Below are 17092 nucleotides of genomic sequence, written 5' to 3'. Positions count from 1 at the left end.
GAAGTAGTGACAGGGGGGGTCCAGACTGAGATGATGATTGTGAAGGATGTTGCATCTGGAATGGGGTGGGCCGCTCTAAAAAGAAAGGAGAGAGATGAAGTTAAGGAAGGTGAAAAGAGATTTCGCCACGAGATTTTCATAATTGTTGCATTTACTCACATTTTGTAGCCTGTATTTTATAGGGTATGCAAACATTAATTGTTTTAAGACTTTGCATTGTTAAAGTCATTCAAAAACACCATGGCTAAAGGAATATCAATTGTATAGTGCGATGGAACATTTATCTCTGAGGTCACTAAAAAATCATGTTGATGGGGCACCTGGCTGGCTCAGTTGGTAGGATATGTGGCTCTTGATCTTGTGGTCATGAATTCAAGTCCCACGTTGTGGTTAGAGTTTACTTAGAAAAAAAAAGAAAAATCATCTGGCTGACTTTCGTATTATTGTAGTTTCTATGAGTAAAATTTATCTTTCAGATTTTCTGTTTTTTGTTATATTGTACTTATTGTACATATTGATTGTTTCAGGCAATAACCACATGAAAGAAGAAAATTACGCTGCTGCCGTGGATTGTTACACACAGGCAATAGAACTGGATCCAAATAATGCGGTTTATTATTGCAACAGGTAACCTAGCACTATTGTGGTTTACAGTTCTTAAACTGTAATTTGCATTAATAGCTCTGAAGAACTGTAAAATTTATTTTGAAAAATTTGAAAGTTCAGAAAAATATAAAGAAGGAAAATAAAAACCTCATAAAATTACCACTTAGAGCTAATCACTGTTACTCACTAACCTTTAGGCATATTTTGTCTGATGGGAGTGTAATCGATTTTAGATTCATTGTTATTCAGTAGGCATATCATAAACATGTCCTTACTTTGTTGAAACTCTTCATAAACATTATTTAAATGGATACAAATTAGTCTGTTATTACCTCCTGATCTTTTTTATATTTCTAAATATAGTCACTGTGGCTAGCAAAAGGCACTCGCTATTTTTTAATAAGCGGATAAATGTACCTTAATTTATCTTATTTTAGTATTATTATTTTTAATGTACCTTACTTTACATAACTTCTGACCTGTTGGCCACCTTGGAGGTTGTTCATTTTTTTTTTTTCAATATGATGAAGCCACAGGGAACATCTTTGTTTCTCAAATTATTTTCTGAAATTTAGATGTTCTGGACTTTGGATTTATCCTTGGACCTGCTTTCATTTGGTTTAACAATGTAAACGGTTAACATTACTGTCGATGCTAATTGCAAAATTGTTCAGACTTCTTTGAAAATTGATTTCCTTCCCTAGGTTGTATGAGCATATCTGTTTTTACCATATTCTTTTCAGTACTAAGTACTTGAGTTTTTATTTATTATTGTTAATTTAATATTTTTATTTTAATAGTAATTCTTCTAATTTATATTTAATTACTGGCAAGGTCGAACATTTTTCAAATGTTGGCCGTTCAGGGTTTTTTTGTTTTTGTTTTTGTTTTTTTTTGTCTTTTTGTATTTTTGCCAGGTATGTATTATACCTGTCCTCCTCTTTTTTAACAGAGAGCCTAACCCTGATAGGTTGCATTTCCCCAGGCTCCTTTGTCACTTGGGTTTTGTCTTGGTTCAGCCACAGGAGGTGCTGGCAGGAGATTGGAGGGCAGAGGAGGAGAGAAGTCAGGGTATTTCTTCCCTTCTTTACAACAGGGTGTTTATCCAGCAGGGGCTGCTTCCCATCTTTGTCTCTGTCTCCCACCCAAGACAACTGCTGTGGTCCCAGCTTTTGCCAGGTGATGTTGGGTGTTGGACTGCACTTTGTCCTCTGTCTTAGGGATGGTGATGGCTTCCTGTTGTTCCTCATCTCTGGATTGCTGCACAACCCCCTACTTGGCATCTCAGCTCTCCGATCAACTATATAATGAATTCCCTGAACTAAATTAATCTATTTTAAATATTAAAGTTCCAATAGTACTTTCTGCAGTGATGGAACTCTTCTGTGTCTGCATTGTTCAATACAGTAGCCACTAGCCCAAGTGGCAATTGACCACTTGAAATGTGCCTAGTACAATTGAGAAAGTAAATTTTTAGTGTTTTATTGATTGAAGATCAATTTAAATTAATTTGAATTTTAGTGGCCACATGTTGCTTGTGGCTACTGTTCTGTACAACATAGCTGTATATTAAAGATATAATCCATTAGTCCTAATTGCACAGCTTACTGTTTGCCTTTTAATGTTTTTCATAAGTAAAAGTTGTAAATATTGATGTAGACAAGTTTATTTTTCCTTTCTTTTGAAGTCCATTCCAGTGTTTTTAATCTTAAACCTTTCCCTATTTGCAGACTAGGCAAATAACTTCTCTTATTTTTTCTTCACATTTAAATTTTATTACTGCAAGTGTGTTTTGGTGAATGATAGCTATTTTAACCAATTTGAAACTTCTTATGAAAGAAATATATAAAAATAACCTTTTATTATATAGTAAGTTCTTAGATTTGGAAGATATCTTTAAGTTAATTTGATCTAATCTTTCACTGAGTTATCCTTATCTTGTTTAGAATATTCATAGCCTTCTAAGGTAGTCCCTTCTCCCCCACCTTTTCTTCTGTGGTCCTATCTGTTGAAAAAGCCTTCCTTGTGTTGACACTGAATTTGTTTTCCCGAAACCCTCGTAGCTAATCTTAGTTGGCAGTTTTTATTTTTACTCTTAAGGACAATTACAGAACAATTATGATCTTTGTTTTTCATAATAGTACCTTACATTTTGAAGCTTGCTACCAAATTCACTTGAGTCCTTTTCTCCATATTATCTTTGCAGCTTCTTCAGTTATACTGCAGATAATAGTTTTATTTTCTGCACTGTTGCTCTAAACTTGTTCCAGTTTACCTGTATGTGTAGTTCCCAGGAATTTACACAGTGTTTCTGGAATTGGTCTGACCACAACAGTCTTATAGGGCTCTCATTTAACCTACCTCTAGATAACATACTTCAATATTAGCATTTTGTAGAATTATTTATTAATTTCATGTTTTGCTTTTGGCTTATTAAAATGTCTCTTCTTCACACATTCTCCTTATTTTGTCATTCAATCATATTTTCATTTGACAGCTTCTTGCAAAACACTTGCTGCATTACCAGTGCTGTCCCTGGAGGTATAGTTGGTGGTCTATACTCAAATGCGGGATCTTACATTTTATCCCCACAGAATTTTATCTTGTAACAGTCTCTTATGTGTATGACCCTTAATCTTTTTGGATAATTGGTAAAGTAACGTATTTGCTTTTGCTCTTAGTTTCATGTCATCTACAAATTTAAGCATATATTATGTTATGTCAGTTATGATGTCAACTAAGAGAGCAATCATAGGGAAGTGGTTAAGAGCAAGGGTTCTGACTCAGAGTCTTTGAATTCTAATTTCTGGTTGTGGCGTTTACTAGGTATGTGACCTTGAGCAAGTTACCTAATATATGTATGCCTTAGTTTCCCCATTAGTAAAATGTGGATAATAGAATTTACCCTAGAGAACTGCTGTGGAGATTAAATAGTTAATACATAAACAGTGCTAGGAAGCGGTCTCCTAAGTGTTGCACACAACAATATTATTATTGTATGATATTGCATAATTGTATGTTACAATGATAAAATTATTATTTAAATATTGTTTAAATATTATATCATTAATTCTGTGTTATATATTTAATGTCATTTATGCAATCTGGTGTGGGTTTTTTTTTTTTTTTTTTTACTTTGATCAGAATATGAAGAGAGATCCAAATTTATCAGGGTCCAAATATTTGGCCATTTGTCTTTCTCTGATTTGCCAGTCTGGTAGCAAGCCTGTTAAACTAAAACAGGAAATGACGTTAGATGGGAATTGTTCTGAATTAATCTAGTGTCATTTATCTTCTTTTGGCAGAGAGGTCTTTTACATTTTTATGAAAAATTTTGAAGTCGAAAAGAAGTTTACAGTAAATACTCTTATAATCATCCACATCAAGATTTTGCCTTTAATATTTTAGTATATTTACTATGTCACATGTTTCATCCTTTTGAACCCCTTTGTTTGTTAGTCTTATTTTTGCATTTCAAGGTAAATTGCAGCCACCTGTACACTTTCCCCCTAACTACTTTATCATGTGTGTCATTAATCTAGTTCAATATTTTGCATTTTTTTCTTTTGAGGTACAACTTGCAAGTAATAAAGTACACAAATCTCAACTGTACTTTGCCATAATTTTGACAAATGCATACATACACTTGTGTAACTCCCAACCCCCCGACCAAGATACTGAAAATTCTGCACGCCCCTTCAGCGTCAGTTGCCTAAAACACCAGGGGCAACCACTGTTTCATTTCCCTACTGTAGATTAGATTTGTTTTTTTGAGATTCCGCATAAAAGGAATCATACCATATGTATTTTTTTGTGAGAGACTGTTTTTGCTCAGGTTAATGGTTGCGAGATTCACCCTGTTGTTGCTTATCTCAGTGGTTCTTTTAATTGCTCACTCATACTTTTGTTTGAATATACCACAGTTCGCTAAGCCATTTTCCTATTTATGGCCACCTGGGCTGCTTTTGGCTTTTGTTTTGTATTTTGTCCAGAATTTATCGTTGTTATTTGTGGAAGAGTTGGATCCATAAGGAAGCTAACTGTCCATCCTAGAAATCTTTTTTTTTTACCAAAAAAATCCCTTTACTGATGTGTTCTAAAAATCTAGCCCAGGAAAATTAAAAATCCAAATAATTGTTGGAAATTGTTGGAAATTGTTCTGCAAGTATATTTTATTCTCTGTCATCAGATGACTATATAATGTTTTAATTTAGCTTATGAAACATTTGAAACAAAAACACTTAATTGTGTCACAAAATGTTAGGGCCAGATATAGGTGTTATCAGAAAATTGCTTGTTAATAGACCACAGTAAGCCATACAGTTTAACTATGACTATGGTAAATTGGAGCCTAAGTAAATCATTTATTTCAAATGAGATTAGGGTTCATGAATCATCGTCGTATGTTTACAAGTACTGGATTAAAAGAGATTCTTGGCAATACCTGTGCTTGCTTTTCATTTAATTATTGTTAAATCAAAACCAATGATCATGCTTATCTTTTTCATTTAAATTGTATCTTTTTTTTTCCTGAGGAGTTCAGTAATAGAACAAGCAATTTAATATTAAATAATTAGAAGACTTTATTTGTATATTTAATACAAATATTGAAAAAAGGTTCAGAAAAATTTTATTAGACCCTAGCAGTTATAAATATCTCAGTAGCCTATAGTCTTGCCAACTACCCCTGCATTTTTCTTAGCCAGCTGGCTGCCAAGAATTGGAAACTTGGAATAGTAGATTAAATCTTCCTTTTGATACACATTTTCACAGTTTTATTACTAATCAAAATATTCATATATTAAACTTGCTAGGATGAACTATAGTTTTCTTTTTATAGGAGTGCTGTTCTTATATGTTAGAAAATAATTATTTGGCACATTTCTTAACCAAGCCTTTCTTTTCTAGTATTTATCTTCTGTTTTAGCCTTTTAGATTCCTAGGGACGCTTTAGGTTCGACTTAGGTACCAAGAAAACCCTAGTTCTTCCCTGAAAATCTTTTATCAAATATTTTTATCAAAATCAAAAATAGATTTTTCCTTTTTTCTATACTTAGCACGCACTGACCACGATGTATATCATTTATGTCAATTTATCGTATGTTGTGCCTTATTATATTTGCACATTTGTTTTATTTTTTCAGGTGAAGGGCAGAGATGGGATCTTGTATCTTTTTGTATCCCTTATAATGCCTAGCACTGTGCCTCACAGGACTTCAGCCAATTTTTGTTGGATGCATGGAGGACTATAGAAGAACTATGAGAAATTCCCAGTGATCCTGAAGCGACGACAAGTGTTATATAACACTTGTGTATATAAAATAACAAATGACTGAGTATAGGCCTAAAACATTTCCAAGTACTTTATAATGTGAAATGATATTTTACAGTAAACTGGCTAACTTTCTGTGTCTTACATCACTAAACAGTATTCTTATTTCTTGTGTACAACCTTGTTGTTCAGCACATTACCCGTTTCTAGGGTGGGTAGGTGTTTGAAGGACTGAGACAATGAAAGGAATTAAAGGTGTACAGGAGAGAGATGGAGCATGATGGAGAGAATTTGTGCAGCGGCCTCTCAGGTGATGGGGAATTGAAGATGGAGCTAGATTTGATGGACAGGTGGAACATAGGTGGAGAATAGGGAAGGGCATATAGGTTGGAGAACATAGTATAAAAGGCACAGTTAGGTGGGACACCTGAGGGACTCAGCTGTTGAGCATCTGCCTTTGGCTCAGGTTGTGATCTCTGGGTCCCAGGATCAAGTCCCACATCGGGATCCCTGCAGGGAGCCTGCACCTCCCTCTGCCTGTGTCTCTACCTCTCTCTCTCTCTCTTTCTTTTTCTCTGTCTCTAATGAACAAATAAATAAAATCTTAAAAAAAAAAAATATATATATATATATTTAATACCTAGCATAGTTCTAAGCTTTGAATATTTGCTTCTTTCAAAAACAGTGTAATTCCTACATGTAAAAATAGGTTTTTGCCATAAGTTACATATGACATACAGTATGGGAGAAATAAGTTACCTGTGATTTTTCTATCTGCCTTATTTTCTATAAAAATAGAACCAAGTTATATTCCTACTCTTGCTCTAAACAAGGTAAAGAAGGCAAGGATGTCCGAAAACATGGTGACTGTGACGGTATTGTTCTGTTGGAATTTCATTAGTCATGCCCTGATAACCAGACAGCAGGGGCAGAGAGAGCGGCCACATTGATATTCAGTTCAGACACTGGCATGTCTGGCTTCATCTCACAGAAGATTTGAGTATAACCCAACTTTTCTTCCCTTTCCTGGCCTCAGAGGTTCAGCTCCCTGTCCTTGTCCTCTTTTTAAAGATCCTAGCTTGTAGTTTGTGGTGTGTAAAGCTAAAGCTATCAGGATGGAAACATAGCGATCCTCTTCCCATCTACCCACCCTTGTTTCTGCGTCTGATTCTCCCGGCCTTATTCCCTGTCTTCTTCTTAGTGTCTGAAGCCAGAGATCAGCATGTCTTCCGCTCAGTTTACCTTTTCTGTCTACCTCCCCCGAGCTCCTTTGTTCCCGCCTCCATGACCATCACTATTCCCTTAGTCCAGGTTCTTAAATGTTGCTAAACTAGAGCTGTAGTGACTTCATTTGGCTTCTAGGGTCTACTTGTGCCCCCCGTCTCCAGTCTTCTGACAAAAACAGTCTTTTAAAAATGTGAAATGAATCATCTAACTCTTTCTGTTTGCTAGACCCAAATGCCTACATTATCAAATGTAAATTCCTCAGCATGCATGATGCTTAAGATCTCTTAGAATATAGGCATTTTCTTTTTTAAAATTCCATTATTTTCACTGTTCTTCCTACCTAGCTATTCTTCTCTCTACTCTGTGCACATGGAATGTGAAATTTGCTGACTTCTTAAAAGTACCGTGTTGAGACATCCCTTCGTGCTTTTATGCGCTCTGCCTAGAATGCTTCCTTCCTTCCTTAACTGGTCATCTGCCAGCCATCCTTCAACACCCCGCTAGGTGTTGCTTTTGTTTTGTTTTGTTTTTAATATTTTATTTATTCATGAGAGACAGAGAGGCAGAGACACAGGCAGAGGGAGAAGCAGGCTCCGTGTGAGGAGCCCAATGCAGGACTCGATCCCGGGACCCTGGGATCACGCCCTGAGCCAAAGGCAGATGCTCAACCACTGAGCCATGCAGGCGTCCCTAGTTGTGGCTTTTGGAAAGAGTTTCTTAATTTTTCCTCTTCCCAACCTCCTGTCCATGCTCTTGCACCCTTGCCCACCATGATCAATGGAGTGATGCTGTCCAGTATGGTAGCTCCTAGCTACCTGTGGCTGGACAAATGTTAAGTTAAACTTAAAATAAAAAATTCAATTCCTCAGTCACACTAGCATATTTCAAGTGTTCTTTTTTTTTTTTTTTTTCAAGTGTTCTTTAATCATGTGTGGGCAAGGGGCTGCTGTGTTGGATAGGACAGATGAAGAGCTTCTTTATCGCAGAAAATTCTATTAGACAGTGCTGCAGAGAGTTAACTGCAGTTTTCTCATGTGGCCTGTATCTTTGACACTTTGTAGATACATCTTTTGATTCCATTGTGGCACTTACCATACTATTTACTTATTTATTTACATGTGTTTGTCTCTATTAGTGAAAGATTGGAGGGAAGACAATATATCTTCTTCATCTCTGTGTATTTGATTTGGATTTTAGGGCTTAGTATATTATTTGTTTTCAACAAAAGTTTGAGTTGAATTGATACAGTGAGGGTTTTTTCCCCCCCCATAGGATATTTTTTTTTTTAAGATTTTATTTATTCATGAGAAACAGAGAGAGAGAGAGGCAGAGACACAGGTAGAAGGAGAAGCAGGCTCCCTGTGGGGAGCCTGATGCAGGACTCAATGCTGGGACTTGATCCTGGGACTCCAGGATCACACCCTGGGCTGAAGGCAGGCACTAAACTGCTGAGCCACCCAGGGATCCCTGATACAGTGAGTTTTAGAAGGGAGAATTACCTCTACTCGAAGACTTCTAATAGTGAAGCAGTAACATGACAGCATGTTTTATATATATGTATAAAATATATATGTAAAAAATATATATTTTGGTATGTTACATTTGATACTGTATTTTGATATGTTACGTCTCTTTTAATCTAGAAAATACTACTGGTTTTTAAATTATTATTATTTTTTTTAATTTTATTTATTTATGATAGTCACAGAGAGAGAGAGAGAGGCAGAGACACAGGCAGAGGGAGAAGCAGGCTCCATGCACCGGGAGCCCGACGTGGGATTCGATCCCGGGTCTCCAGGATCGCGCCCTGGGCCAAAGGCAGGCGCCAAACCGCTGCGCCACCCAGGGATCCCTATTATTATTTTTTAATGACATAGACATTTTTGAAGAGTTCAGACCAGTGATTTTATAGCAGGTGCCGTAATCTGGATTTGTGTGATTGCTTCCTCATGATTAATTTTAGGTTGAAGTGTGGTATGAGGCCCACATAAATAATTATGTATGCCATTTATTGCATTATAGTAGGAAGCACATAATTTCAAGCCGTCCATTAATGGTGATTCTAAGTTAGTGATCTTAGGGTGGTAACTAGCATCTCTGTTATTCCTTTTGTAATTAAAAATTATCTGTAGGGTGACATCATGTGAATATCCTGTTCCCAGCAATCTTTTTACTCCATGTTTTACCATCTGTTCATAATCTTTCCTTGAATCATTAAAACACTGATGGTTGCAAAATGATGATTTTCTAATTTTTACATTTATTTTGTCTGTATTTCCTCACATATTTCTGTAAAGAAGAGTTTTTTTCCCACTCCCCTCTTTTCCACTTTCCTCCTCCTTCCCCCACCCCAAATTTTTTGAGTATCATTATGGACTCATGAATTTTTAAAATCACTATTTAATATGTTATAAAAATTGCCATAATTTTTGCCACTGAAATCATCCCATATTTGGCTAGTGGGAGCCCCTTTAAACTGGCTGTGTGTCCTTTTATGTAACTCTGTTTTTGAACATTTTCTTGCTTTCTCAGACAACAAAGTATTCCATATTTGCCTTGTACATTCCTTGCTCTAGACCTGAGCTTAGCTTTTTCTACAAGTAGCCCCTGTTCCTGTTAGTGGAGAATAGTATTTAGAAACCAAGATCTGGTTGCAAGATATGATCATTGCTATTGAAGTAGTGTTGTTACTGCTTCTTCAGTGAACAGAGCTAGAAAATACAGTTTTTTGAAAAATGTGCAGATACTTTTAATTTGCATTCCATTGTCACAGAAATCTCCCTCACCTTTCCCCATTTTATGTGGATTTCTTTTCTTTCAGAGTGAAAACCCTGCTTTCCAACACAACCAGTACGTTTACTCATTAGCTCTACCTTTCAGTATTCTTCAATTGATAGTATAATGCCATTATTACACCACGAGCAAGCCTGCTAAGTAAATTTCACAATTTCTTTGCAATTTCTCTTTTCCTTAGACTCCATCTCATTAAAGATATATATATTCAGAATACTACTTGAAAGTTACTTGAATGCTTTTTGATATACAGTCAGCATCATTTGTTTCTGTTTTACTTAGTTTGAGGGTTTGCTTTTTCATCCTTTTTGAAGTCTTATTCCTATTTTTATCCCCTCTACCCCATGCCTACCCATCCTTTGTGAGAGTGAGATTTTTCATATGTTTGATTTCTGTACCATGTAGATGTTTTCCATAAAATTAAACTAACAGGATGATCAGTAATAATGGCTCTTTTTATCCTTAACAATGCTTTTGCTTCATGTCTGATATTAGTGTTTTCTACACAAGTTTTTTTTTGCCTGGTTTTCAGTTTGCTTGATTGTCTTTTTTCTATCCCTTTCTTTAACCTGTGTGTGCTTATGTTTTAAGTGATGTGTATACAATTTGAGAAACTGGTTTTTATCTAGGTTACTTTGTAGTTGCTTTTATGTTTGAATTGTTTTTTCTGCTCCTGATATTATTTGGCTTCCTCTTCCTTCCCTACCTTTTTTTAAAAAAATTATTTGGAAGTAATACATACTATATCTCTTCTTTTAATGGTCTTTTTTTTTTTAATGGTCATTTTTAATGGCCATCCTTCTCATGCTTGTTGGTGCATATTGAATGGTCAAATAAACCCTCCTTTTCTTATGTACTACCAAATTAGGTTTGTTGAATTCTGGACTTTCACACTTAAATTTTTTTTTTCCACTGGAAAAAAGGAGACTGTATGTTTGTTTATTTTTTTAATTTTATAATCTTAATTTGGAAAGAAAGGGTCTCAGTCATGCTATATGAAGAAAAATTGGCAAAAAAATACTGGGCTGATCACCACCTTTACTTTATAATCTGCCAGCCACCCTCTTGCCCCTGCCAGGAACCTAAGCACTGTTGAGGCCAGGAATACTATTTTGATTACTGCTCTATCCATTATGACTAGAAAAGTGTCTGGGCATTAGCTAGACCTCACTAGATGTATTCATTGAACGAATAAGTAGAAATATTTAGTCTGGAGAAGAATGAATGGGACAGTAGTAGGAGTGGGATGGAGGGCAGGAAACACGATGGAATGTTTAGTTTGAAGAGCTTGCTTGTCAAACAGTCATCTGCTTGGTTAGTATGGCCCTGAGGACTGAAGTGAGCATAACAGCAGGAACACAGGGCTGTCTACTGTCAGAACCGTGTGGAGAAATAGAAAGTAGCTTCATTATGCCCTTCCAGTTACCTCTAACAGAACTCTCCTGAAATAACTGGAAGGGATTCAATAGTCCTTAATTGCTCTAAGAGTCTTTTGCTAAGTGGATGGAATGCATTGCTCTCCTTCATTTGCAGCCAGATTTAGGTGCACAGGTAGGTTAAATTTCCATCTTAGACTTGCCAGATGATGATCTTAACCTTACTAACAAGTGATCATTTAACAGCATAACACTACGCAGTCATCAGTCTGCATGCTTCCCTAACAATCCCACACGTCCTGGTGCTTTCAGTTTTTTGTTTGGGCAAATTAGAAAAGCAGTAAGTATGTAGATTGTATTGTATGTAGATTGTAAGTATGTAGCTGTATGATTTGCTTATTTGTCATTTTTCTAGCAAACAGTGAAAGGTAGCCTGCATATTTTCTCTCAGTTTTGCCTTTGAATTACCTTTTTGTTTGATTTTAGAATTATCTTAGTATGATTTAGATATTTACTGGGAGTGATGTACAACTTGGGACAAAGAACATGAGGTTTTATTAGTACCTGATGATCTAAACGAGTGCCTTGAGGGCTGCTTATAATAAAAATCTCTTCTTTTTCTCTTAGGGCTGCTGCTCAGAGTAAATTAGGTCACTACACAGATGCAATAAAGGATTGTGAGAAAGCCATAGCAATTGATTCAAAGTACAGCAAGGCCTATGGGAGAATGGGGTAAGTTTTGGCAAAATGTTCAAAGTAGTACCAAGGAGTATCAGATTTGCTATTCTTAATGGCTTGGTTTTCCATTTCCTGCTTAAACATTGCAAAGAAGATCAATATACCATTGAAAGAGGAAATGATTGCAACTTCTGTGACCTGGGATAGAGATGACCCACTTATATGATGAATGGTTGGTTGTTGGAGAAAATTATACAGAAGAGTAGACTCACTTTATGTTCAAGCCTACAAATCTCAAATGAGCATTCAATATTTTGGCAGACAGTCCTACTGTATTTCCTTCTATGTTCACCTTACCTCTCTGAGTTGCTGCTTCCCACCTTCTCTTCTTCTCTTCAAATTTCCACCACACGCTCCATGGCGACTCTCAGCTCACGCAATTGCCTTGCACTTAATTAAGAAAATGGATGCATTTAGAAGAAAAGTAACTCCTCTTCCTGCTTCTGAATCCACCAATTCACCTGCATTTGTATCCTCACAGATTGCCTTTTGTCCCTGCTCAAATGGAGCGTTCTTATCTAAGACTGGCCTTCACTCACGCCTTACAGCTCTCCCTTTGTACCTTCTCCGGGTCTTTATGCTTTATGCTTGGAATCCTCTCCTGTATCTTCTGCAACCCTAGCTTTCCTGTCTCTAACAGTGACACTGACTGCATGCAGAAAGGTCCTAGAAAATCACCTACTGGAACTGTCCTTTTCCCAGCAAGGCATTTCCCAGCTCTTCTTTCTCTGATTTGCTCCCATGGCTGCTTGTGTCTGCGGTCGCATCTCTCTCATGTCTCATTTGCTCTCCCCTCACTCTGATAGGGGCTTTGTCTCTGTCACTCCACAGACAGCCCTGTTTGGGGTCTCCAGTTGTCAGTATTTTGCCAGGGCCGGTGTTCATGTCTGTATCCTTACCCTGCCCCGTGTTTTAGTATTTGGCATGATTAACTTTACTTTCTTTTAAAGTTTATTTATTGGGGATCCCTGGGTGGCTTCAGGGTGTGATCCCGGGGTCCCATGATTGAGTCCCACATCAAGCTCTCCACATGGAGCCTGTTTCTCCCTCTGCCTGTGTCTCTGCCTCTGTGTGTCTAGTGAATAAATAAATAAGATCTTTAAAAAATTTTTTAAAATAATAAAGGTTATTTATTTCAGTAGTCTCTATACCCACCATGGGGCCTGAACTCACGACCCCGAGATCAGGAGTTGCATGCTTTTCTAACTGAGCCACCTGGGCTCCCCTGCATGATTAACTTCTTTTTTTTTTTTTTTAATTTTTATTTATTTATGATAGTCACACAGAGAGAGAGAGAGGCAGAGACATAGGCAGAGGGAGAAGCAGGCTCCACGCACCGGGAGCCTGACGTGGGATTCGATTCCGGGTCTCCAGGATCGCGCCCTGGGCCAAAGGCAGGCGCTAAACCGCTGCACCACCCAGGGATCCCTAACTTCTTTAAGTACTTCGTCCTCTCTGCTTCTACGACATCACACTTCCTGCTTTTCCTTCTACTTCGCAGGATGCTCTTTCCCAGTCTGCCCGGCTGGTTCTTCCTTCTCTCCCACCTCTAAGTACTGAGGTACTTCAGGGCTCTCTCCTCTGCTGCCGCTGCCATTTTTCTGCTCTCTCTTCTGATTCCATCCAGTCCCATGCTTTTAAATTCCATCTACAATCAGTACTCATTATTTATGGATTCTGTACTTAGGAATTTGCCTACATGCTGGCATTTTTTTGTAACCCCCAAATCAATACTCACTTGCTTTTGTGGTCATTCACAGAAGGGTGAAAAATTTGAGTCAGTTGTCAGCAGAGGTCTGCCTTTTTGTTTTAGTTCTCATGCTGTAAACGAGTGTCCTTTTCAGTCTGTGTAGAGCTGTATTGGTTTTTTGCATTTTTGTGTCTTTTGTGGTTGATTTCCCTGTTTACACTGGCGCCCAAATGACGGCTGAAGTGTTGTGTCGTGTTCCTAATCACAAGGAGGCTACAATGTGTCTTATGAAGAAAATACAGGTAATGTTTGATCAGAAATGAGTTAGTGCTGTTGAGTGTTGGTTCAGTGCTAATGAATCAGTAGTAAGGTTTCTTTAAATGGAAACACACATAATATAAGATTATGTTTTGATTTGTTGATGAAAATGCTGTGACCTGGGTGCCTGGGTGGCTCGGTCAGTTAAGCCTCTGCCTTTGGCTCAGTTCATGATCCCAGGGTCTTGGGATTGAGTCCCCACATCAGGCTGTCTGCTCAGCAGGGAGCCTGCTTTTCCCTCCGTCCATCCCCCCTGCTTGTGATCTCCTCTCTCTCTCTCTCAAATAATTAAAAAAATTTTTTTTTCTTTTTTTTTTTTTTTAATTTTTTTTTTCAAAAAAGAAATGAAATGTTGTGACTGAAGGCTCACAGGATCCCAATTCTATATTTCCTCTGGGAGCAATTGTTCATTATTTGCTAATTTATTGTTTGTGGTGCCTTTATAGAATATAACTACTGTTGTTAACAAGACTCAACTGTTTATAATGATATAGATCTTAAGTAATGTCTGAACTCCATACTCATATATTCAACTACTTTTCATTTCCACTTATATGTGTGACAGGCACTTAAAGCTTAACATGTTCCCCAAAGAACTTTTTTTTTTTTTTTTAAAGATTTTATTGGGATCCCTGGGTGGCACAGCGGTTTGGCACCTGCCTTTGGCCCAGGGCGCGATCCTGGAGACCTGGGATCGAATCCCACATCGAACTCCCGGTGCACGGAGCCTGCTTCTCCCTCTGCCTGTGTCTCTGCCTGCCTCTCTCTCTCTCTCTCTCTCTCTCTCTCTGACTATCATAAATAAATAAAAATTAAAAAAAAAATAAAGATTTTATTTATTTATTTGACAGAGCGGGGCATATAAACAGGGAGAGTGGCAGGCAGAGGGAGAGAGAGAGAAGCAGACTCCCCACAGAGCGGGGAGCTTGACATGGGCTCAATCCCAGGGTCCCAGGCTCATGACCTGAGCCAAAGGCAGACGCTTAACCAACTGAGCCACCCAGGCACCTCCCCAACAAACTTTTTGTTACTTTCTTAAATCTTTTCCATCTCAATAAATGGTACCTCATTTACCTACTAGTGCCAGAAAGTCAAAAGCCTAGTAGTTATCCTTCATTATTATTATGCCTGACAGGATTAATCTATCAGCAAGTCCTGTCCATTCTGATTTCAATTATATCTTGAATTCAAGCATTGAATGCTATCTTGCTTCTAACCCTAGTCCAAATCACCATCTCTTACTTAGGCTACTGCGGTAGCTTCGTAACTGGTCCCCCTGCCACCATTCTACCCATACCCATGTTGATCATCTGCAGAAAAGCCAGAATGAATGTTTTTATTTGTTTGTTTGTTTTGTGAGCAATGGGGCGAAGGAGAGGGAGGGAGGGAGGAAGGGGGAAAGGGCAGAGGGAGAAAGAGAGAATCTTAAGTTCCATAGATGCGCAGCACATAGGGCTCAATCAATCTCACAACCCTGAGATCATGACCTGAGCCGAAATCAAGAGTCACAGGCTTAATGGACTGAGCCACCCAGGCGCCCCCAGAGTGAATGTTTAAACCACAAATCAGATCTGTCACTCCATTGCAACCAGAATAAAATCCAGACTCCAGACTGTGGTCTTACATGGTCTGGCTCCTGATTATTTTATTCCCTGACATCATCTTTCCACACTCTTTTCTGTGCTTCCTCATCAGCTCTTGTCCGGTTCCTTAAGGATGCCAAACGCATTGTTCTCAGCACTTTGTGTTTACAGTGTCTTCTGTTTCGAATGCTCCTTTGATTTACAAGTGACTGCTTTCTTCTCATCACTCAGGTCTTTTCACTGTGGCTGTCTTTGAGCAGCTCCCCTTTAATACTATGATTTTATTTGTGTGTGTATTGCTTATCTTCCCAGGTAGGATGAAGTTTTCTTAACCTCAAGGACTTCATCTTTCTCTTTGTGAACTATAAAATAGTATCTGGTATGCAGTAGGGTTTTTTTTGGTTTTTTGGTTTAGAAATGTTTTTTTAAATATTTTATTTAAATTCAAATTTACCAACATATAGTATAATACCTAGTGGTCATCTCATCATGTGCCTTCCTTGGTACCCATCACCCCATTACCCCATCCCCCCTCCTACCTCCCCTTCACAAGGTAGGGTTTCAATAAATATTTATTGAATCTTGATTAACTGATTACTCTGAAGTAATATCTTTATTGTTGACTGGAAGAAAATCAATTAGGTTCTGAGAATTTTTCTGTGTTTAGACACTGAATTTTGTTTTGATCAGAGGTCTGGGAGGTAAGTCATCCAAGAAAGAAATAGAGTAATTTGTTAAAAACAAACAGAACAGGGATCCCTGGGTGGCGCAGCGGTTTGGCGCCTGCCTTTGGCCCAGGGCGCGATCCTGGAGACCCGAGATCGAATCCCACGTCGGGCTCCCGGTGCATGGAGCCTGCTTCTCCCTCTGCCTGTGTCTCTGCCTCTCTCTCTCTCTCTCTCTGTGTGACTATCATAAATAAATTTAAAAAAATTAAAAAAAAAAAAAAACAGAACAAATAAAAACCCTCAATACTATCTGTCCATATATACTATTACTGTATAGTTGGGAAGTAATTTTCTGATAAATTCTAACTAGATAGAGGATAACAAAATTTAATAACTAAGTCTTTGATCTGTGCCTGGGTTAATAATGTGTTGAGTGGTAAAGGATCCTAATTTTATCTACTTAAGTTAATACGACTTCTTCAGGAGTAGTCCACTGATACCCCATAGCCCATTTTTATTTTTTTAAATGGTGAATTGATATTTATTGTGGCTCAGTGTATCTGTTAGGAAGAAGGAAGAAAGTGGGACATTAGGAAGCACACATCTAGTTGAGTCCTTAAAATGATTTTAGCATCATGGAGCTATAATGGCCACAGGTTGTTAGCTCACATCATTGTGGAGCTTTGCCATTACTAAGGCAGATTACTTAACATATTAACCTTAAAATTTGAAAGGTAGGTAAGGTTCATTTCTAAGCATTAAATTCATGACTCACGGGACAACGTTTCGGGATGGCCAAGTTTGTCAGCAAGTAGAATGGA

General features: G+C 37.7%; 1 protein-coding gene across 5 annotated transcripts in view; it reads left to right on the top strand.

Moving 5' to 3' along the window:
• SGTB (small glutamine rich tetratricopeptide repeat co-chaperone beta) overlaps nt 1-17092 on the top strand; it is a 47738-nt gene that overhangs the window by 19874 nt on the left and 10772 nt on the right. For all 5 annotated transcript variants that reach the window (XR_007406771.1, XR_004813829.2, XR_004813828.2 and 2 more), the window contains exons 5-6: nt 528-627; nt 11902-12006. Coding sequence is in view for 1 of the 5 variants with exons in the window: in XM_025448424.3 (XP_025304209.1) it covers nt 528-627; nt 11902-12006 (205 nt within the window). In the remaining 4 variants the exon portion in view is untranslated. The remainder of the gene's footprint in view (nt 1-527; nt 628-11901; nt 12007-17092) is intronic.

This window comes from Canis lupus, chromosome 2 (assembly GCF_003254725.2).
Source record: "Canis lupus dingo isolate Sandy chromosome 2, ASM325472v2, whole genome shotgun sequence".
In the NCBI taxonomy this organism is placed as follows: domain Eukaryota; kingdom Metazoa; phylum Chordata; class Mammalia; order Carnivora; family Canidae; genus Canis; species Canis lupus.
Note: the sequence above shows the minus strand (reverse complement) of the source record. Positions and strands in the feature narration are given on the sequence as shown.